This window comes from Mixophyes fleayi, chromosome 1 (assembly GCF_038048845.1).
Source record: "Mixophyes fleayi isolate aMixFle1 chromosome 1, aMixFle1.hap1, whole genome shotgun sequence".
NCBI classification, from domain to species: domain Eukaryota; kingdom Metazoa; phylum Chordata; class Amphibia; order Anura; family Limnodynastidae; genus Mixophyes; species Mixophyes fleayi.
This window is the reverse complement of record NC_134402.1, coordinates 220892377-220917711: the sequence shown is the minus strand read 5'-3', so window position 1 is coordinate 220917711 and position 25335 is coordinate 220892377. Positions and strand designations below refer to the sequence as shown.

At 37.2% G+C, this 25335-nt stretch overlaps 1 protein-coding gene across 4 annotated transcripts in view; it reads left to right on the top strand.

Annotated features, from left to right (window-relative positions):
- Window positions 1-18533, top strand: part of GNG7 (G protein subunit gamma 7) — a 59613-nt gene extending 41080 nt beyond the window's left edge. For all 4 annotated transcript variants that reach the window (XM_075205416.1, XM_075205405.1, XM_075205398.1 and 1 more), the window contains 2 exons: window positions 5922-6041; window positions 15204-18533. In XM_075205416.1, the coding sequence (XP_075061517.1) occupies window positions 5961-6041; window positions 15204-15329 (207 nt within the window). In that variant the 5' untranslated portion in view covers window positions 5922-5960 and the 3' untranslated portion in view covers window positions 15330-18533. The remainder of the gene's footprint in view (window positions 1-5921; window positions 6042-15203) is intronic.
- The last annotated feature ends 6802 nt before the right edge of the window (window positions 18534-25335 follow it).

Here is a 25335-nt window from a genome sequence, read left to right as displayed (position 1 = left end):
ATTTAGTTCCCATCTGTGGTTATGACGTTAGGTATTTCTTACTTGTCACTATTTTATTTGTCGCCATTTTACTGTCAGGGTTATTGGTGTCTGCATTTTCGGCTGAGGAGATATGACTACCACCAGACAGGGAAGAGGGAGTTGAGTGGGTTTGGTTGTAACCACCACAAAAAAACACTTTGTGGTTCTTGCTTTAGCATCCATCCACGTTTCCAAAACCACAAAAAAAGGGATCAACACATAGGTTTTCATCTTGAATGAAAATGTTTAGGAATAATATGGTAGCCCAACAATGCATACCATTTTGAAATGTAGACAACCTGCCACAACTCTAAGAAGCCAGGATGGATGAGATCTGGCCATTATATCTCCCCTATTTCTGGATTTCTTATTGCTTTCTGGATTTCTCAATGCTTCTTAATGCTTAATCTTTCGATCGAGGGTACGCCCGAGTCTCTCGGTGCCAGAATGGGGGAGATAGTGCACTTGAAGCCCTTACCCCATCCCCTGGCTCTACAGATTTTTCTGTGTGTAGTGACTGGGAGGTGACAGAGATGATGACATCAGTGCGATGTCATCATTTCCCTCCTCCTCCACCTGGCAGTAACTAGCGGTGGTTGGGCACAGGTAACTATGACTTTCCCTCATTTGGGATGCTTCCTTAGCACTTTTGAGGTATATGTTGAAAACAAATGACACTTGTCCTTAGCAATGCAGATGTTAAGGACCTTTGAACTTTGACAACAATTTAAGCTTGCTGTTTGTATTCTATATTTAATTGAAGAAGGAAGGAAGAATTTACTTCTATATAGGAATAATAACTATAGGATATAGTAGTCTATCTGTTACCTTACTTAATTATTTTAGAACACCTGGTGGTATGCTATTTGGTGCAGGTGACTTATCTATCTAAAGTTTGTTTAGACAAATTATCATTTTCTGCTGAGTTATTTAAGTAATATTTAAAGATATGCATGTATCCATACTACACAATACATTATCCAGCATATTTCCTCCTTTGTGAACACTGTTGAAAATAATGAATTTGCGAGATCTATTTTTCCTTTATCTCCCCAGCCAAACTCCCCTAACAGTATTTTAGTGGCTCAACACTATCTTTTTTGTTGTTGTTGTTATTTATGTACTTGGAAAACCATTAGGATTAAATTTGCTTTAGCAATATGTTTTTCAGTTTCTATTTTTGTTATTTTGATTAATTTTTTTGCAGATTTTATTTAAAAAATTAATTAATTTCAAAATAAATTCAGCTTTTACTGAGAGGTCAGTTGGTTAGTGCATTTTCAAACAAGAATATCAAGTGAAGATCAAAGAACATTTAAAGCAAATCTGAGAAACAATTATTTGAAAGCACTGGTTTTGGTTAGAACAGACCAGCAAGAGGCCAATGGCAAGTATGGCAGAGTAACAGACTTTCATGGCAGGAAGTTGAAGAAACTGTCTATGGGACAATGGCCCAGGCAATGCACAAATTTGCTTTTAAATGGAGAATGGCAATAAGAAAAGAATTGCTGAAGAAAACTCGCATAAAGAACATTATTTATCAAGCATTGTTTTGTTTTGGTTTTTTTTTTAAATCATCGATTTTCAGCAATTTTACCAGAGTGATTTAAAACTGTAATTTTATTAGAAGCAAAACCCCCCATTTTGAGTTGGAAAATAATATATATTTTCCAACCTCACATACGCAATTTCAAGAAAACTATGTTTTTGATAAATAATAATAATGCCCCAGATCTCACTTATAAGAAAGTAGAAGAAGAGTCTTTTGTCTGATGAGAGTAATATTTCACGTTTTGGCCTCCATTCTAAACGCTGTGTTTGGTGCAAGCATACCAAAGAACTCCATCTGAACCATGGTGGCAGGTGCATAATTATGTGGTGATGTTTCTCTGTTTCAGGGGCTGGGAAGCTTAGCAAAATAGAGGGCATAATTGATGGAGCAAGATTTTGACATTTTGGAGGAAAGCCTGCTGCAGAGGCAGGGCTGCCATCAGAACTTGCAGGGCCCATTACATATGAAACTGGCAGGGCCCATCTGGGGGACGCTGAGGTATAGCGTGAATGTTGTAATAAGAAAAATAAGATGTTGCTTTTCTTTTAGCTTCAAAACACTGTAATTTTATAAATCCAACAGTAGCATAAAGCTGTGATTAGTATGTCCATTGTTGTTGTCATTTGCACCTTGAAATAAATGGCAGCATGAATGATGCTGCCACGGGCAGACTGCATTTTCCATATGGATACTATCAAGTCTGCACCAATATAATAATACTCTATTAGGGAAAATAATAGGCTTTTTTAAATGCCCTTTTACTGATCAGATGATGTGTTTCAGTGCTTAAAATCTCAGGACACTGGGTGCAAGACAAGAAATATTTTTGTGTTATGGTCAGGCAATATTTTATGTTTAAGCCTGCAATAAAAGTAGGTAAAATTTCAGTTTCAAAATTCCACTACTGTGATTCATCCTTAACATTTCTCGAGGGGTCTGTGCCGTTCTGGGATGGCTGCCCCCATTAAACATTTCTGCCCTCTCTTTCACAAACATCAAAAGCCACATCACACGTTTTAGACAATAGTAAAATACATTCAAATCTTAGCATGTAAGTTATTTTATTTCAAATTTTGGGCATGACGTCACTATTCATGCCTTTGTGTGTGAATCTACGAATCTGTACATAGGCAGAAAGAACAAACAGGTCCGTTTGACCCTTTATTTGTATAGGTTTTGTTTTGTTTTTTTTTGTTTTTTTTATTTTATTTACTTATTTAATTGAATTTCTATAGTTACCAAATATCCTTAAATTGCAAGGACAACACCAGGTTATAGGTAAGTGTTACAGTTTTAGTTAAAAATTGCAGCCGGTGCGTAAAGTTGCAAATGACTTATACCTGGACTAAACTGACCTCTAATTATGAAGCATGTGTCTTTCATGTGGCTTCTCTTCACGATGGCACAAATGACCCACAGTCATTGCATAGCCCTAAACATTGTGTCTACACAAAGCCATATTATGTCCTATCTGCACATGTATAATATAAATATCTACTCACGTGCAGCACAAGGCTTTAATTTGTTTATCCCGTAATTGAGGTGTAGCTGCTATGTAGCAGAGAGAAATATGTATGGAATTCCTTTCCAGCGCATCTTTTTAAATGTTACTTCCTGTCATTATAATAAAATGAAACTTGAAAGAGAAAACATACAATGCAGCAGTATACTATCCCATACCTCTCAGACCAGTTCATTATTTCTAGGCGTTGATGTTTCTGCAGCTCCAGCATGTCACAGCAAGTCTTTTCTTTATTTAACTTTGCATGCAAATTACTGAAACCAACATTAACAATTTGTTGAGGAAGGTGGAGAACATGTAAAAATGGAGCTGGTTCAGATTCCAATGGAAATAGTTGTTATATACATCTCCAAATTTCTGCACTACATTCTTATAGCCCACGCCTATGCACCTGCCTGAACACAAACATGCCTTCCCGAAGATAACTACACTCCATAGCAGCTTTAAATGTCACTCCTCTATTAAGTAAATTAATTTCTCTCACTGGATTTAAAAAAAATGTATACTGTTACCATTTGTTATTCAGGTTTATTTTTCTGTGTATGAGTTCATATTTTGCATTGATACATTTTTAGGGTCCTTTTTAAAGTTGGATATAAGTCTATTTGTTCCATGTAAAATGCATTTTAATGCACTTTGCATGCTATGAAACTTGGACTTGTGGTCGTTTGCACCTGCAAAGCCAGGCCGGAGGCATTCACATGTAAGTGCCAAACAGCAAGGGCATGCACACGCAAGTTAATTACACCCTTTAGAGGTACATCTTATTTACAATTTAAAGTAACTTAGATGCCTGTTAGGAGGCACATCTTTTGCACATCTATAAGCCTTGATGTAAGATTATATGTTGTTAATGACGACTGCTGTATTTATTTTATATTTATAGTGCATCCCCACCCCTAAAATCTTTAACCAGCTCCAGTACTTGCAGTATGGACTGGTTTTCACTTGCTGGCAGCAGAGGTGCTGCCAGCATCAGTTCCCCCAGAAAAGTGATAAATAGCACCAGACTAGGGCAGGTTGGGCCAGTCTCACTATGCCAGGGAAACACGCAATTCCCCTGTTATTGTGGGATCAAGTTCGAGCTTGGTGAGAACGGGGCTGGAGCCTCTGCGGAGAGGCCCAGAAAAAACAATAAGCAGAACTCTCTACTACTGGCCAGCAGCCCCTTGCTGAATAGTACTGGGTTCATCCCAAAATTGTTGGGCTTTGGGTACCAGGACATCAATAGTATAAATAAATCTGGACCACCGGCAGCCATTGACTGTAAGTGCATGCTGAAGTCTGTTTATCTACAAACTCCAATGTGCCCGTTGATTGCCAATGTGTGCTGTGCAACATGCAGTTCCACAATAGCTGAAATAGAAAATAAATAAATGCACACAAAGACTGAAATAAACATTAAACAACCAAAATTCCATTTTTACCACTTCATTAAACAAACAAAAACTTTTTTACAAATGTAGTGGAAATCTTCACCCTCAATGTAATTCAATGTTAATGGTCAGTGAGCCCGGCACATTTTTTACACTGTGTTTTCTAATTTGGGCCATAGGAGGAAACCTGTGCACCTGAAAGAAACTCATGCGAACCTGGGGAGAACATAAAAGCTCCATGCACATAGGCCCATGCTTAGAATCAAATTCAAACGCTGTGCCACTGCGCCACTTAAACACACTGGGTTATTTGGTCTTGTCCTTGCACATACTGTCTGATTATATTTTGGTAAATGGTCCAGCAACATGTCTTCTGCTTATGTGTGTAAAATTCCAGCTGGTTACGTGTACACATCAAATAGACTGAAACTGCAAACTACACATTATTAAAAGGTAATTTAACCAGGCTTGATTTTTAGCTGTGTGTCCCCTTTAATGTGAGGATTAGTTACATTATTACACACTATTAAAAATGATGCACACACATTGCTAATTTTAATTCTGCACAAATATGTCTATGCAATTGGTTTGTGAGCATTCCTCCGGATTTGCCCTTTACAAAATTATAAAAGGTTTCCTTCAGAACCACTTACCTTTACCTTTATCACTTCAGGGATTCTGGAATGAACAGTTAAATTGTCTGTAAGTGCATTACTTTAAATACTCTGGGCCTGATTCATGTTCAAACCCAATGTGAATGAAACTTGCGTTTTAAAAAATCAGAGATAACTTGCATGCACTCTGATGTGACATACATACAACAAAAATAAAAGATTTCATAAAATTAATTTACAACTATTAATACTATAATCATTAATAAATGATATATGTAAAAATATTTAAAACATTTTTTTTACATGAAATTCAGAATTCAGGATGTACTTTATGTGCATTGTACATAAAATGCTTTTTTATACTTTCTGGTTCTTGCAAATATTTGTTCTGCTATGCATATGTGTCCATCATCACTATCAGATGGCACTTACACCTGCCCTGTGGCTGGTGCCAGTGATTCAGCTAAAAAAGCATACCTCAAAGATGCCCTGAGATTGAATTGTACGAATGTGCGTATGCTTGACATTGTCACAACCTTACTGTACATTGTCTACATGCGCCCGCTCCTTCGTGCCCCCATTCCGCCCTTGAAGTTTTAGGCAGTCAGAAATATCATTTGCGTTTGGACATGAACTAGATCCAATTGCATTAACTAGCATAAGGTCCATTTCTGAGCAATTTCACACAAGATACCGCATGCAACAGGACTTAAGTCAGAAGGTGAATCAGGCCTTCTATGTGTAAATATAACCTACATTACAAGTTATTGTGATCAAATGTCCCAGGTCTTGACTTGCATTATATTATGCTATAAATATTTCATTGACTTTTACAGATATTTCTCCAATTTTGGATGAAGATCTAATGGCAGATAATGTCAACCTCTAACAACATAGCGCAAGCTCGGAAGCTGGTGGAGCAGCTCCGAATCGAGGCTGGTTTTGAGAGAATCAAGGTATTAAAATACAGAGGTCTTGTATATCATATATGTTCATTTATCCATTGCTTTGCTTCATACTTTCTTGCATAATATACTGTATGCCTGACCAGTCTGGCATGTTGATGCTAGCCCCGTGGAGATTAAAACACAAAATGTATATGTAAGTCAATGGAGAACTAGCATTGGGTTACCATTCATTCTCTTACCACAATGCTAGCCATTAGTTAATTAATGAGATATGCTTTCCACATCAATGTAAGCTCAAGTAATTCTACAGATATGAACATTACTGTAAAAGTATTAAGTCATGACTTCTCTCTACCACCTTTAAACATTTTATTTGTTCTCTTCTAATAAACAACACATCTACAGCATACAATTATTTTTTGTGTTATTGTTGAACATTTTACTTTAAAGTGTTTTACAATATTATTAAATTTATGTATTTTATTTTACTATTTTTATTTTGTAATACTCCCAGTGAGCATTTTGACAGCACTTCTAATTATCATATTCAGGAGAGTTTCTGCTTCTTAAGTCCTCTGAGTTCCACCACTCTTTCCCAAGAATCTGACTCCCCAGTACCTCTGACGCATAACAATACACTCAATGTGAGCTTCCAACTGCAGTGACTGTATTAAAATAGTGCTTGCAACTAACAGTGGGAGAAAAAGGGGGAGAGGAAGTATCCTTCCTCTGCCTCATCTTTTTCTCTTGTCCATCACCAGTGCATTTCTTGCAGTCACTGCAGGAGGAAGCACACAGTGATTACTTTGTGTGCTATCATGTGGCTCCTCTTGTAGTGAAGGTATAAGAAGTGGAAATATTGCAGGGAGGGGAAGCAGGTTGTTTTTTGTGAGGCAAGAGCAGTACCTTGTCTCTGCCGTCCCTAATATTCTAACACTTGAGACAAGATCCTCTCCTAAGCAAAAAAAATAAAAAATGAAATAATGGATAAGATATATTATTAATTGATGATCAATGAAAAACATGATGACTATATCACACAAGTACTTATATTCATTAAAATGCAAATGTGTGAAAATCTTCATAGTGTAGCAAAAACGATAATAATTGAAATAATCTGCAATGTATAATTCATAAAGATATATATATTTAAAGACTAAAGTAAATATGGCAACATCCGTATAAAAGTTAAATTCATTATTTTGTCCAAAGGTGTACAAAATCTACATGGATTCCTTCTGTAATAAAAATCTCTAATACTTCCATGTCTGTCTTTAGGAAGATGGTAAATTCTAGATGAGTTCTTCAAAATGTCAAGCAATTTCTTTGTACAAATATCTCTGATGTACTTTCTGTAACGGGACTCTGCTCCAACATCAGTCTGTCACAGTTGGATTTCTGGACCTACTATTATTCTCCAATAATATAAAGATCATCTAATTTTGCTGTTTGTTTGTGTAGAAGACAATGAGCATGCTCAAAGCAACCTTTTTATGTGACAATTTATCACATACTTTCAACATGCTCAGTGAAAACTTTAAAGTGGAAATTTATCATACTTTGACCATGCATAGTGCAAATCTTGCACTCCGCCCACAGTCACTGTGTCTGATCTAAATAATTACCACTCCTATTTAAGGTGGTTTATGGAAAAAAATATATATATATTGATCATACAATATTCCAGCTTTTCTGTTGCTGTTTTCTGTAATCTTTTGCTGCTTACTGAGTTCACAGGTCTTTCAAGATATACAAACACTGATGAAAAAGATACAGGGGTAAATGTATCAAGCTGCAGGTTTCCAGCGAGTTTGAAAAGTGGCAACCAATCGGATTCTAGTTATCATTTATATAGTGCATTCTACAAAATGATAGCTAGAAGCTGATTGTTTGCTAGAGGCAACATCTCCACTTTTTAAACCCATTGGAAACTTGCAGCTTAATACATTTACCCCACAGACTCAACTGGAAAAATTTCATACCAAAGCCCCTTGGTCTAAGCCAGTTAGTGAATGCAGTTGGCCGGTCTCTCACTCTGTTTTGGTGCCTGAACTTGAGTGGCAATGCCTGATAAATAGCCTGAGACCAAGGGTAGTTCCAGAAATTGCTTTCACAGTGCTGACTATTTTTTCACCTGCATCCCAGATATTATGCCACTCAAGGTGCCCATGATCTTCACCATCATTAAAAGGCACACCCTGGCCTGGAAATAAGGCTCCCTCTGTTGAATTTCATATCATGCTTCTTGGAGGATTTTGCTGATGCTTTCAATGATCCTTATCGTGATTTGATTGATGAAACTGCTCTACTTCACTAGCATCAAGGCCCTCAATCCACCTGGGAGTCTGGGTGTACGATGCAGACTGGAATAATGCTAATCAGTGACATTAGTTCATATATGTTTTGAGAGTTGACATCAAGGGTAACTTCACTCTATTGGATCTACCAGAGAAGCTGGAGGATTTTATTTCAAGATGTCTCACCATTGATGCTCCCTTGATAGAACATGAGTACCCAGATTCTGCCTAAATGTGTAGTTGCTGCCTTTTCTCCTCTGAAATAAAAGAATAACACTGCCAGGGCAATAGAAGAACCCACTCAATTTGGTTTTATATGTGGACAAATCACAGAAAAAAAACACATGGGGTGACAGAATAATTATTTATATCTTTGCTGTGGCAGCATGGGATCTTCCTTTAGGAGTGTCCCTTATGAAGGAAGTCTCAGCAGCAGTCAAGAAAATGCACTGATACAAACGCTGTTTATGTCCTTCATTATCTCCTCTCTTCTGGGTGCATACCATACAAGAGACCACAGTACTTGTCTCTTGAGCTTCATTTTGGCTTTCAAGCATTTACCATATGGATACTGACATTGTCTGAATCTGTTGCTTCCGGTATCCGTTGTGCAACTGCAGAAAAATTTGACACAGTCTGAAGATCAGCCAGTCCCCTTGCAGACAGAAGATGGCTCTACTATCATCTTAGACTGTAGTTCAACGTAGTTAAGACTGCAAATTTTAAGGTGGTGCTAGGTTTTCCATGGTTATGTTTTCATAACCTCAAAGTAAACTAGGAGAAGAGGATATTATCCTTTACAACGAAAATCTTTAATACCAAAGCCAGCCAACTGCACATCAAATTCTCATGACCAATGGTTCATGTATAGAAACACTGCTGAATTCATATACAGATTTCATGATGTATTTAGCATGAAACATGCAAATAATGCATTTCTGAGAATTTGGAAAGTGCTTCATTTGTCAGTGTACTTTGCACACTTGTGCTCCAGTCATTCTTCATGGGCATTAAAGATTGTTTTCCTCTAGTATCAGTTTACAGGCCACTACAGTTAAGTTTGATTTCAATAAATCAGTGTGCAGGTCAAAGTTTTTTCTATACTAACTGTGTATTTTATCCCCAGATGGGCATTTTTCTGACTTGGGATGATCCTTACCTGCTATGACAGATCTTATCAGGGCCGGACTGGCCATCTGGCACTTCTGGCAAATGCCAGAAGGGCCGATGGCTAGTTGGGCCGATCCACCTGGCAGCATGCCTGCCCGAGCAGCAGCACCCCACTGCGCGCTGCTTGGTGGAAGGAGTTTCAATGATGTGCGGCCATATGATTTTAATCACATGGGATGGCACCTGTCACGTGGTGCGCGTCCCATGTGATTACTTGCATCGGCCGCAGATCACTGAAACTCTATCCGCCGAGCAGGGAGGTAACAAGGTAAGTGTGTGGCCGGCCATGTTCATATTGAGTGAGTGAGTGGCCATGTTCATATAGTGTGTGTGTTTGGCCATGTTCATATAGTGTGTGAGTGTGTGTGTGTGTGTTTCACCATGTTCATATAGTGTGTGAGTTTGGCCATGTTCATATAGTGTGTGTGTGTGTGTGTGTTTGGCCATGTTCATATAGTGTGTGTGTGTGTGTGTGTTTGGCCATGTTCATTTAGTGTGTGTGTGTGTGTGTTTGGCCATGTTCAAATAGTGTGCGTGTGTGTCTGCAGTATTTTAATATAGTGTGCGCGCAGTATTTTAATAAATAGCGTGCGTGTGTGTGTGCGCTCAGTATTTTAATATAGTGTGCGCGCAGTATTTTAATATAGTGTGTGTGCGCACAGTATTTTAACATAGTGTGCGTGCAGTATTTTAACATTGTGTGCGTGTGTGTGTGTGCGCAGTATTTTAATATAGTGTGCGTGCGTGCAGTATTTTAATATAGCGTGCGTGTGTGTGCGTGCAGTATTTTAATATAATATGTGAGGGAAGGGAGGATCTTAATATAGTGTGGAAGGTAGGCTATTTAATGGTGGAGTGTAGGTGGGGGCTAATTATTTAAGGTGAGGTGAAAGAACCTTTAATATAATGCTGGGGGGATTTAGGGCTAACAATTGAATATGGGGCTGATTTTGGGGAGGATGGCTTTTTTTAAATGTAAATATTAATTATTTATTGCTGGGGATGGTTGTGGAAAATGGCTTTATTTATTAAACTTTAATGCTATTTAATTTATTGCTGTGACTGTTTGGAGGGAGGGAAATATGTTTTGAGTAAATGGGTATATTGTTAATTTAATTTTGGGGCTAGTTGGAGGGAAATAGGTCTACTTATTAAATGTGAATATTATTATTGTGGGGACTGGAGGGAGGCCTAATTATAAAACGTGAGTTCTATTGTTTTAACACCGGGGCTGGTTGGAGTTTTCTACATCTCATGTACCCATTTTTTTTCAAAATAGGGCATCCAATATTCCAGGATTAAGACAAGAAGGAACTGAGCTAAAGAACCAGCTGCTACAAGTGGTGAAAGTGACCAAGTTAGGTAGGAGAGAGCAGGACAGTCTGCCAACTGTCCTGAATTTGGTGGGGCAGTCTTGAATTTGGGTGACTGTCTCACTTAGTCAGGATTTGGTCCAACTGCAAGTACAGTTGGGAGGTATGTCACGCTTCACAACGTACTGCTTGTGAAGGCAGAGCTGTGTGCTTCTAACAGTAGTGCACACAGTATTGCCTGTGTATTTGTCTAAAATGATAACCATGTTACATAATAGGGGCCCTGCTATCTTTAAAACCCTGGACCCCCTGAGCCTTAATCCACCTCTGGTTAGGGGAAGGGAACTGATAGCTGCTCCCAGTTCCCGGACAGGACACAGACTGCAGAGCAAGCCGAGGAGCTCTAAGTATCTTGTATCTAAGTAATCTTGTGAGACAAAGAGCTTCCCTGCTCACTCTACAGGAAGTTCCCACCCTTATGGATGTCAGTAGCACCAGACGCATAAATAAGTACAGTAGGCTGGGGTGTCATAATGTGCCTGGGGGGATGGCGTGATAAATATAATGTTTTATTATAATGTATGTATCAATGCCCCATGTTGGCCACACCCACAACACAATGTGGTCACGCCCTTTTCGGTGGCGCTGCTGCATGGTGGCACTCAGTTTCTTTCCTGCTGGAACTGAGGTGGGCCTGTGTACTTTAAATGTCAGGGCTGATTTTTAGTCCAACTCTGGCCCTGGATCTTATTACAGTACTCCTAAGAATTTTTAATATCATCATCATCATCATCATTTATTTATTAAGCGCCACTAATTCCGCAGCGCTGTACAGAGAACTCATTCACATCAGTCCCTGCCCCCATTGGAGCTTACAGTCTAAATTCCCTAATATAGACACACACTAACACACAGACAGACAGAGAGGGAGACAGACAGACAGAGACTAGGGTCAATTTTGATAGCTGCCAATTAACCTACCAGTATGTTTTTGGAGTGTGGGTGGAAACAGGAGCAACCGGAGGAAACCCACGCAAACACAGGGAGACCATACAAACTCCACACAGATAAGGCCATAGTCGGGAATCGAACTCATGACCCCAGTGCTGTGAGACAGAAGTGCTAACCGCTAGGCCACTGTGCTGCCCCAAATATAGATGTTATTGGGAACTTAATCACACTACAAGAAACACACTGATAAATCCTGAGCACAAAAATGATCAGGTAAGCCAAGTAGTCTGGTTATCACCGAAGAACTTATGCCTCGATAGACCTACATCGAAGTTTCCTGAAACATGTATTGGGCCCTTCTAAAGTCTCCAGTGAATTATCATCTGGAGCTGCCATTCAGTAGTACATACATTGCTGCTTGAGCCTGCTGCTGCTGGAACTACTTCTTCACTACTGCAGCCACTAGTAAGGTCAAGGATCAACTCAAATACATTCTAGATTATGGATTCTCACACATCTTGACAGGGACTTCAGCATTTAATAAGCAAAAGGGTTATGAAATCAAAGAGAGGTATTGGGGGGTAGCACAAGATGTATCCGCTCCCAGATTAATTGCTGTCTACCATGCTGCAATTTTCTCTGCTCCAAAACCTAAGATGTCTGGTAGTCATTCTTTGTAGAGGGGAAAGGAATAGTGTCATATGCCTTTGCTTCAAACTCACTGCCACAATCAGAAACTGCTGACAAACTTCCATCCATACTATCATTAGCATTTGATTCTGCCTTTATTTGTCATCTGATTCTGCTGAGATGGTGAGCATGCTCAGAGCAGCCTTTAAAGTAAAAGTTTATCAAAGACTGAGCAAATCTTCTGCAGCTGCATGCAAGCCTCACATCACCAAGAAGAATGCCAAGCGTTAGATGGAGTGGTATAAAGCACACAGACTGTGGAGCAGTGGAAACGTGTTCTGTGGAATTACGCTTATCTGTTTGGCAGTCAGATGGGCGAGTCTGCGTTTGGCAGATGCTGGAAGAACGTTACCTGCCTGACTGCATTATGCCAATTGTGAAGTTTGGTGGAGGAGGAATAATGGTATGGGGCTGTTTTTCAGGCTTTGGGCTAGGCCCCTTATCTCCAGTGAATGGCAATCTTAATGCTTAAGCATACCAAGTCATTTTGGAAAATGCTATGTTTCTAACTTTGTGGCAACAGTTTGTGGAAGGCCCTTTTCTATTCCAAAATGACTGCCCCAGTGCACAAAGCAAGGATTACAAAGACATGGTTTGATGAGTTCAGTGTGGAAGAACTTGACTAACCCGCACAGAGCCCTGGTCTCAACCCCATTGAACACCTTTGGGATGAACTGGAACGGAGATTGCAAGCCAGGCCTTCTCATCCAACATCAGTGCCTGACCTCATAAATGCTCTACATAATGAATGGGGACAAATTCCCAAAGAAACACTCAAACATCTTGTGGAAATTCTTCCAAGAAGAGGGGAGGCTGTTGTCACTGCAAAAGGGTGACCAACTACATATTAAAGTATATGTATTTGAATACAGTGTCATTACAGTCCCTGTTGGTGTAATGGGCAAGAATCCAAATAATTTTGTCTATACCCAAATGTATGTTTGATTATTATGATGCTTTGCCTTCAAGTAAGTTATGCTAAATCACATGATATGCTGAAAAGCAATATGTTTCATGATTTGAGCTTAGTTTTCAACAATCTTCATTGCAAGACTTTTCAGAAACAAATGAATACATTTTAAACATTTTAGGCTTGACTCATCTTCGGACATAAGTTCCTTTGCGTGCCATATCTTGCGTGAAATTGCTCTGCACATGCTCAGAAACGGACGTTATGCCAGTGAACAGAATTGCATGAAATTCATGTCCAAATGCAAATGACAGTTCTGACTGCCTACAACTCAGTGGGCTGAATGGGGGTGGGAAGTGGCAGACGGATATAGACAATGTACAGTAAGGATGTGCTGAGGTTCGCACATTCGGCCGATTCACATTCAGGGCATCTCTTATATGTTCTTTTAGTCGTATCACTTGCACCAGCTACAGGGCAGGTGCAAGTGCTGACTGATAGTGATAACTACACGTATGTATGCCAGAACATGTGTTTGCAAGTAAGAGAAACTATAAAAATGCATTTTATGTACAGTATGCATTAAGAACAATCTATTTTATATATTTCATGTAATGAATGTATATATATTTTTATTAATGATTATAGTATTGAGTTGTTAATTTATTTTATACATGCGTTCTGATGGGACTTTATATTGCACATATGCATGTGCCTATAGTGCACTGTGTTCTCTCTGTCTGCATATGGCAAATATAGCCAGAGCCTACTTATAGAAGAATTCAAATTGAAACGTTTTTTGAGATCCACGGTCGTACTTGCGTGTAAAATTACAAGCCTTTTTTTTAAACGCAAGTTGCATTCACATGTCGTTCGAAGATCAATCAGTCCCTTTGTGTGGCTGTCATGTCTGATGATTGTAACAAAGGCAATTTCTGTTTGCCTTGGAATAAAGGCAGAACATTCTTTCATCTTGCAAGATAAAACAATCGGAACACAGAATCTTGAAGCAGAAAACAGTTTTTGCGCAAAATTTGCAGCTCAACTGCTTTCTCACTGTATGATGGTATTGGAGATTTCAATGTCTGACCTGTCCCATCATATTTTGAGATGGTTTAGTTTAGCTATGTGACACAACTGTTGCTTTGGATAACAATTACTGTCTCCTACTGTTGGAATCATCGTCATAAATAAATACACACGTTTTATACTTTAATATATGGCAAGTTGCATGTTCAGTTCCATCATCTTGCAAATACGTGGAATGTATATGCTGGTTTAGTATTGACTCTTCCACACCAATGTGAAATCATTTAACCCATTGGTGGTCTGTATATCGGCTTTTTACAGACCTGTTCTTTTTACATTCAGAATTTCTGCTCTTTTGATCTAGTTTGTTAGGCTCACTTTTGACTATTTTATTAAAATGATACTTAAAATACCATAGATTTCAAGATGCAGACATTTTCTGTCAGGAACTGTGAGCACTGAAACAAAGCAGTGCTTCCCCTTTCCATACTTTTGCAGACTAGTGTATATGAAGCTTTTTTTACCCTCCACAGAAAAATGAATCTAACCTACGCTTCAACAGGCGTAGTTTAAACTAATGCAGAAATGTTAAATTAACTGGATGAGGCTTCCCTTCCCTGAGGAATGTCAGTTAGGTAAGGGCATAAATTGTGCAGAGTGTTGTCAATGCATCCTGCTCTTCGATAAGACTGCCAGGGCTACATAATGTAAAAAAGCTGCGGGGTTAGATTAGGGTTTCAAACAGGTGCCTACAGTTTAATGAAGGAAATCATACATTATTTAACTTAGATAAATGAAGTCATGATGAAATAATAGTAAAGCATGTGTTCTTTTTTTTATCAAACTTCAGATTTCTAAAGCAGCAGCAGACCTTATGAATTACTGCGAGCAACATGCCAAAAATGACCCACTGCTGGTTGGAGTGCCAACTTCAGAGAACCCCTTCAAGGACAAAAAGCCATGTTCTATTCTATAATTTCTCTTTTCCAAGTATGGCCAGCTGATGGTGTCTGAGACAGATGGTCTGATCAATTCCATGTTAACTGCAGATAACTGAGAGTGATAAATGTTTTGCCAACTGCAAAATAAAGGAACAAAGTATTGCACATAATATGGGAGACGCTTAGATTTCAAATGCTATGTTCATAAATTCAAATGATTGCAGGGGTAGGTATTATTTTTTGGGTGTTTTTGGAGGAGAAGCATTTGTGTCAGTAATAATCAGTAATTGTTCCGAACAGATTTGTTCCAATACTTCAATTAATTGTCTTTATCGTTCTGTGTATGTGTACCATCAAGGATTGAACAGATAACATTGATACTGGCCTGTGTGGTGTGTGTTTCATACAATTACAATTTGACTATTTTTTATGGTTATATATTTTAGTTTGGTTTATTTGTCAGCAGACAGTGATTTGGTAGGAATTTTCGAGTACTCTCTAACATATATTTTTGGGACATTGCTAAAACTAATATGACGCAATGATACTGTTCTAACAATGATATAAGAATACGAAGGAAACTCTTGACACTGAACTAAAAGCCTGTTTGTTAGAAATTCGTTTTGATCAAGTGGGTAATGTTTACACTACATTTTTTCCTAGAATAAAATGTGTGTTTATTAAAAAAATATTAAAGTTTTTGTATGCGCTGTACTAGAATCTCCAAATGCACTCTGCTTCTAAAACAACATTATGTGTGAGATGAAATACATGTTTCAGGATTGTTTTTCAAATTGGAATGTATCTTGTGTGATGAAGTAATATGATGCTCATACTGATCTTTATATGAGGGTACAGTACTAGTGGGCAGAAAACTGTTTTGCAGGGCTCCATAGCAAAATTTGGGTGAGGGCTTAGCGATGGTGCTTCACCCTCCTGGGCACCCACTCAGAAGAGCAGAGTGGGTCCTCTACTGAACATGTGCGGCTCCAAATGCGTTGGACCCACATATGCTGAGAAGAGGACCCACTCTGCTCTTCTGAGACCAGAGTAGGGCCCTCGGGGCAGTGTCCGGGTCCCTGCAGCGGGCGTACCCCCAGCAGTGGTTGGCACTGATCCAAAAATATTTTATGGTTAGAGAGATATGTTCTTTTCTAAAACATGGCATTTTAGATCTACTGAAGTTTTTAACTTGGCATTCTGTGCTTTGGACAGGCTTTGTTTCTTATAGCTGATAAAATGTTCCAAACACAAGTAAGCATATAGATATTTCCTTTGCATAGTGTTATGCATTTTATTTTATGTCATTGAAAGATTGGAATGGAAGTTTACCTATCCTTTCTTAAGATTTCCTTTAAACCTTGTTATGCACACTGTAATGCTCAGCATGGTATTTTGTAAAACACCCATTGATACTTGAAATGCTGCAGTGATACCTATATTGAATAAGATGTGTCCTGTTAAACAACACAGCTTATATGTGTTAAATTGAACACACAGGGCAGTATGTTATAGATGGAATGGTATGAAGAATTACTATAATATGGTAAGAATACATCTCCTGCTCATGGTGGACAGGATGGGTTCCATAGTAGCCAATTTTAGTTTTGTTTTCACTTAAGGTATGACATTCAACCACTATATTTACAGTGACCTGAACCAACAACTTCCCATATGATCCAGTGCATCTTCAATATATAGATCAAAACAGTTTTTAACTGAAAACACAGTGTCTGTTAAAGAGAATGATGTGTTAACCGACACATTTCATACGTAAACAATTCTTAATCCTGCAAAATTCTTAATATTTGCTAGAATTGCTAACGGTCCTTGTGGGGATCAAAGACATCTGTGTGTAGTTTATGAATATTCAATAAATTGTGTCATATATTTAATTAAATAATGGATTCTTGAGAGTATTGTACATCTTTGGGTATTTATTTAGTGAAAATTTGGATTTTTTTCCTTGTCTGGTGTGACTCTGAGGAGATTGGTCGTGAAACCGTCATTGTCCTAGCTCTGCATATCTGTGAGTGTGTGTATATATATATATATATATATATATATATATATATATATATATATATATATATATATATATATGTGTGTGTGTGTGTATGTGTATATATATGTGTATATATATATATATATATATATATATATATATATTCATTTATGTACACACATGTATGTATATATACCAGTAGAAAAAGATGCTTATGTGATTATTATTATCATCATCAGCTATTTATATAGCGCCATTAGTTCTACAGCTCTGTACAGAGATCTCACTCACATCAGTCCCTGCCCCATTGGAGCTTACAGTCTAAATTCCCTAACATGGACACACACACACACACAGACAGAGACTAAGGTCAATAGCAGCCAATTAACCTACTAGTATGTTTTTTGGAGTGTGGGAGGAAACCAGAGCACCCGGAGGAAACCCACGCAAACACAGGGAGAACATACAAACTCCACACAGAAAAGACCATGGTTGGGAATCGAAGGGGGCAGTAGATTGTTTTTATGATGATTATAGTGCCGTAAATAGGCTTGTTTAACATATGCAGCTCGGACAAAAACTCATGTTCTAACCAGACACTCAAGTATACCACTCCAAACCAGCAGGAACCGCTCTCTGAAGTCGCATTTTTATTACTGCAGCAAGTGATAAATACTTCAGTTTTCATTTAAAAGTTGATAGTATTTTGACTGCCACTATCATTAATTTGCTGTAAAAACCCTGTTCACATTATGATTCCTTCTTTACATAGGATTATTTGAAACTTTCCATCCCTTTGTCTTTTGCTGGTGTATCTGCAGTACTCTGATAAAGAAATTGTTATTATAGCGGTTCCCTTTGTATTGAATAGTATACGTTTATCTGCAAGTTGTAGGCGTGATACCATATGCTGTATTATACTAAATCCCAGTGTCTCATGGTTGGTCTTTTCAGATCTGCTTTGTGTAGTTATGTGTTTGAAACAGAAGAGATTAATTTACTTTTCTTGATGTATACAATATTTTCCCATCTTGGTGTTTGCTGCCTGTATAACTGAGGTGTTGATAACACACAAAATACCTGTACAGTGTTTATCTTTACATACTAATCCTTGCAATTTTATTGTTATCTTTTATCATGTGCCAAATAATTTTGCATTGTAATGATATATTTTGTGGTGTACTTGTTACGATGTTTACTTAAATAAAAATATTCACTACACTTTACTTACAAATGTGGTCATGTGTGCCTTCATCTAAGTGTGCCTTATATATAATTACATCTTTTTATGCATTGCAAGGAGAATTAACAGTACAGTCATGTAGAGACACGTTTATATTCATTACCAGAATTCAGCTTTATCTGAGTCTTGTTCACAGCAGGAAGTGCAAAAGAAAATGACATGCCCCTTACTGTGCCCCGGCATAAATACACCAGATAAGATCAAGTGTGCCACATGTTGATATTTGCACCCATACATTCACCACCATCTTGATGCCCTGAGCCATGCACGTACCCAAACAAAAGGGTGCTATAGCACAAAAAATTCGCCATGACATCACAAACCATTATTTGCTTTGCAGTGCTGCTTTCTTTCAGCTTTGTAACTTTAATTTTTTTTTTTTTTTTTTTGAAAATAATTTTTATTGGGTTTTTTTTCAAAACAAAACATAACAATGAATTTGAAACATACCAAAAGGTAACTTTAATTTTTTATGTTTACTTTTAAACATTTTAGTGCACAGCCATTTATTAATTAAGGTACATAGATATGTGGCAATTCAATCTGTAGTTTGCACAGTTGCAGGATCTATGTATTAAAATTGTGTGAATGCTTAAAATGTTTTTCTTGTTGCATTATAAAAAATCTGAAGCTAAAGCAGTCTGTTTATTTTATGTCTTTCAAGGCACACGCTCCCTCCAGGGTGTTACCACTCAGCAGGGAAATTTTCATTCCATTTATTGTTATTTTTATTATCATGTCATTAAATAAATTCCTGAAGTCGCCTCCACCTTTATAGTTATGCTAGGAATGCTGTGAGCCGCTTCACATTAGTCATTATGTTCAACCAATTGCTTAATAACTGTGTGCATCACCTGCAGAATAAAACATTGCTTGGCAGGAGAAGTACCACAGTATGCATAAGGAACAGTATTGCCATGACACTTTCTGGGAAACGTGATTTTTGTTGTCTGATACTCCCAAAATAGATGCTGTTTAGGCAGTGCATTAAGTTATCATCTTTTTGTTTTCATAGTGGTATTTCTATCAACCTTTAATGTGTGCTTTTTAAATGACTTTAAAATATATTTGTTTATTAATATACATTTTATAGTTTCTCTTTTAAAGGCGTTAGGATCATTGTCTCCCACAAGAGATGATGAAGGCTTAATAAAAAAACAATATGATAAACAAGAAAAGATCAACTATTGCATTTAGAGACAGATTATGGTGCACCAAGGAAATGTTTCTCTGTGTGTATGTCAGAAAAGTGTTAGAAATTAGGATTGTATTGTAAGCTATTTAGCAATGAATGTAAATAGCCTGATAATTGCCAACATCAGGGCTGTATTTACAATATGTGTTTTAATAGGTCATAAAAATGAAGGAGCTGTACAGTTTCATTCAATATCAGTACCTAGAAACGTTTCACCTGGAGAAGTAAAATGACTTCACAGAAAGGGTAGTGGATAAGTGGAATAGCCTCCCATCAGAGGTGATAGAGGCTAATACAGTACAGCAATTTAAACATGCTTGGGATAGACATAAGGATATCCTTGCAAATAATAAAGGATTAAATAGGATTTGAGGTTACCATAGGTTAAAATATGGACAGACTAGATGTACCAAGCGGTTCTTATCTGCCGTCAAATTCTATGTTTCTTAGTGGACACTGATGGGTCGTAGGCAAGGCTTAAAGTCCATGTAAATAATAACATCAATGTGCAGGTGGGGCTTACAGTAACAAGTTTTGATTCCCCTTCACAACAAGTCTGTCTCTACCTTCTGGTTGTTTTTATGTACCAATGCTAATCCCTGCTCCAATCGGCCAGTGTACTATTGCACTGTCCAACACTCCAGGAGAAAAGTTCTCACCTGTGTGATTATGCTCATGTGTCACTGCCAGTGGATTTGATGACTGTCTTGCTCAGACATAGTAGGTAAAATACAATTTAAATAAACCTAATAAAAATCTACACTTGTAATCAATAATAAAAATCTGATTATATAAATTTTCTATTTGGCCCTGTGAGTAGCAAATTTGGTAACCTAATCACTTTTTTTTGTGGAATGCTCTTGTGGAAAGATTTGTGAACAATCTAATCTGTTACTGATTTGATCTTCAGACCATATTTTTATATTTCCTTCAACCCTTTACTCTTGCCAGCATGTGCAAAAATGATCATTGTTGTATTCAGCGTCTGAACTGTGCTGCAACTGTCACTCTCTTTGAGCATCTCAGTTTTATATAGTTTCCTCAGGTGATAAACAATCTTTTGTATGGCAGCATTGCAATTACTGCAAATAAGTATATGCATTTTTTTTTAAAAAAAAAACCAAACATCAGTTACATAATTCAAACCAGGTTAACTGAATGGAGAACTAAGTGTGAAAATCAAGAGCAGTGCATTCTGCCCAAAGGTAAAATGGATTATGTTGTCCAGTACACTATATGACCAAAAGTATTTTTCAGGGTTTGGGATAGACCCCTTATCTGCAGTGAATGACAATTTACAATACAATGTCATTAGTTACTTTTGAGGCAATGGTCAAGCGTCCAAATACTTTTGTCCATATAGTGTATATAATTGCATTGCACTCATGCAACATGTATTTCATAAGTTGTAGTTTAAAATGAATTATCTGTCATTTCCATATAATAAATATAAAGGATTTGGGCAATCCTGCTTTTATTTGATTTGGTCCATCCAGCACATTGTAACATGTTCATACAGTTTAGGACAGATTAATTATCAAGTGTGAATTTAACCAAACAAGTTATGTTTGTTTGTCATTTACTTTGCCTCAGAACAGGTGTCCCATTAATTGATTTAGTGATTTATAGGGATGCACCAAATCCTCAATTTTGGGATTAGACATAATACAACATCCCTCATAAAAGATTTCTTAGAAAACTGATTGCCAAATCCTTTGAAAAATGTAAAAAAATAAAGAGACCTAGTTAGGGATGCTTTTGAAGATATCTATAATTGTGAATAAACACACTACTTATGAACTGTGGATTAAATTAATATATATAATTATTAACTTACAGTACATATAATAAGACTGGATACACACTACCAAAATTTTCTACCAATTTGTTATCTATAACGTTTTTACCAACGATTGAATATCCAATCAGCATGCAGATACAAGCGTACAGACTATATGTTGTAAACATTTTTTACACGTCTTAGTGTCCAGGCTGTGATATTTGTCTGTCATAACATTGTCTCAAAAGATAGTGACTCTGTACGCACTGTCCAGATATATGACCTCCCAGCAGAAATATGCTAAACAAATGTTTGTAAATTATAAATGTAGATATATATATATATATATATATATATATATATATATATATATATATCCCTACACTACCATTATATTTAAAAAAAAAACAATAATACTCAGAGGTATAGGAAAAAAACATGTAATAATATTAATATAATAATACAGAATTGAAGAGATGGACACGTCACACCAGTAAATATATGGTACTTTAATGAGAATATGTATTTTCACATGTGTTAACAATGCATGTTCTATACACTTGCATACATGAACACATAAATAACATATGGAGCATTTAAAACAGGTTTATTATTGCTTCTCCATTAAAAGCACATTATTCCCATTTGCTTGACGTTTTGACCACGTGGGAGATATAGAGACATCATAAATTTAAAAATAAATGCCCAGAAGGGTGTCGCTGTTGGAGGAACTATCAGCAGTCTGTCGGGCCATTGGTAGTGAACACGTACACATTGAAGGATTGGAACGACACAGTTCCAGCGATGAACGAGATTTTTAGTCCAGTTTATATTGTTCAATGATACAATGGGCTTCAGAACGATAATCATCAGTTGTCGCAGAGTACACACTAATATGATATCGGGCCAACTGGGTGTTCATCGTCTCATTGACCTGATAATCGGCTGACAACACTGTAGTGTGTACCCAGCTTTAATATGTATCCTCTAGTTCTGGTTGCAACAGAGCTCTTGTGACCAGATTACAATGACCTACAGATCAGCTGACCTGAAATGACATATATTTTCACTACACTAGTTGTCTCCCTGTGGTGTGTGCTGTCCAGTTGCTGCCGTTATTATCCTACAAAACAACCTACTGCCCACTTCCTCATTTGTGTTGCTTAGAAATTACTAGACCTTTCAAAGTAATCCCTTCCACCCTGTGCAAAATGCTCTGCTCCTGTGTTTTTATAAATATATTCTACCCTTTACTTTGAATGGGAAATACATTAGGAGAGCCTGGTGTGCCACAGCACTAAAGCCACTAATACACTGGAATATTATTTGTTTTTCACCAAGTTAACCTGGCTGTACTTTGTCTGGGATCCAAAGTAATTATTTTGTACAATTAGAATCTCGGACTGAAAAACAGAACTGAAACTTGAATCCTTCCCTCTACATGTGTGTATAAGCTCCACAGATGTTTGGCGATTTAACTGAATGACCAGATCTTCCACTGTATGGTATTAACGTAGATCTAGATCAGAGCTGGTCAATCTGTGGGTTGTACCCCATGTAGTGGATCAATAATCTGAGTAAAATGACTTACAGAACCTATTATACATATGGATATAATTGTCTGGAACAAACCAAAGTTGAAAATGGATCTTAAAAACTTAATGTGTCTGCTGAAAAAGGTTGTTTTTTTCTTTAATCTAATTTGTGTCATATTTTTAATGTCTCGTACAAAGATTACAAATGTCTTGACATGGGTAATTTACCAGATTCTTTAGATATAAGCTCTTGTACTTCATAGAGAAATCTTGTCAATCAACCCATTGTCCAATATACAATACATTCTCTTGGGAACCACCTCTACTGGGGTCCCAGAACTATGATACACTGACAGTTAAGGTCCAAATAAAAAAAGAAGTTGAATACCACTGATCTAGAGATTAACTAACTTGGAATCCAGAGATGACTAACTTATTTATTACAATTTCCTTCATTATGTAATTCCAGTTAGAACAAATGACTCAAGAACATATTGGTGTCTATACATAGTGTTCTACTGTTATCTATTCAAAACACCTAAGGATTCACTAGTAAAGAACTAGTCCTTAGGTGCCATATTTACAGTAATACTGACTTAACAGCAGCCACTTATATAATTAAACAACATACATAATAGGATACCTTAGATAGCCAACTAAAAATATCATAAGAGGGTATTCAATTGTTAGCGAGATTTTATTTTTCCTCGCCGTGTTAAAAAAAATAAAAAAATCTCTTGCGGGTTTTTGCCGGTAATAGCGACCGTTTTGAGTTAGCATAGCGGGAAAACTCGTGCAATTCAATTGAAAAAGAGGGAACGCTGCCCCCGCGTGTTAAAAATTGTGTTTGCGAGATTTTAGGGAGTGAAGGGGAGTTTTACCGCTGTCATGTATAATACAATTAAAAGGTGTTATGCATACATTTCCACACATTAGATTGCATTACAAATTGATACACATTGATAATATCTACATTACAGTACTTTCTTTTAGCATATTTTTTTATTGAAATATTTTTTACCATACAATCATCTATAACATGTCAAAATACATTACTACATTCATATTTGTACCAAAAACATACATAAATCTAATTAATTAGTGATTTTATTTTTTATTTTTTTTAATGTTTTTTTTTTATTTCAATATTTTTTCACAAGAAAATCAACTTACACAAGTTAGGCATTAGTGATAAACATAAGTTTAACTTTTTTTCAACATTATTACATGATTTCAAACACTTTTCAGAGGTTTTTTATTTTTAACAAACCTCAAAGAGGTGCGAGATAAAACATATTTTCCTGTTTTACCCGCCGCTCTAAAAAACAATTGAATAGCTTTTAACGCGGCTGTCTCTCGCACACCCTATACCAGGCCTGTCCAACCTGCGGCCCTCCAGGTGTTGTAAAACTACAAGTGGGACTGGGGCTTGTAGTTTCACAACACCTGGAGGGCAGCAGGTTGGACAGGCCTGCCCTATACTTTCAGTAGACCTTCCACTGGAGAGTGAGAGGACCGTTTGATGAAAAAAAAACATAGCGTTAAAAATGGAATTGAATTGCGGGTAAAGTTAGCCCGACCGAAAATGATAAAAAACAGCATTAAAATGACTTAACACGCTCAAAAAAAACAACTCGCTGACAATTGAATATCCCCCCAATGTATAATATAATTTACATTATGTGGCAAAGCTAAATATGAAGATCGTTTATTATGTGCAAAATAGGATTGCACTTTTCTTCCTCCATTTTCAGTTCTCTCATATTTCCGTCTTAACTAAAATGGTAAGAATTAGCCAATTAGTGGTCTGCATGCAGCAATGTATTCCCAACATCTGACTCTGTGGGGGGTATTCAATTGCTAGAGAGATGCGTTAAAATTTCGCGCTCGAAAAAAAACCAAAAAAAACCGCGCTCGTTTTTTCCTGTTCGATCGTGCGTTTTAACAAAAAAAACCGCTCAATTCAATTTTTTTTTGCATTCACCCCCTCGCGCTCTATTATTGGTCCTAGTGAGTTTGAAATGAGGAGTGGTTAAGGCACTCATTTTTCTATAAAAAAATAAAAGTAAATTAATGCAATTAAGAATGGCCCCAGCACTGCAAAGGAGATTGGGCCCCTATACTGCAATCAAGAAGGGCCCCAGCACTGCACAAGAGAATGGGCCCCCACACTGCAATGAAGAAGGGCCCCAGCACTGCAAGCAACAATGCCCCCCCTGTACAGCAGAATTAAAGATTTTACAAGGAGGTACATTTTTTGAAATTTACAAACATTTGAACACT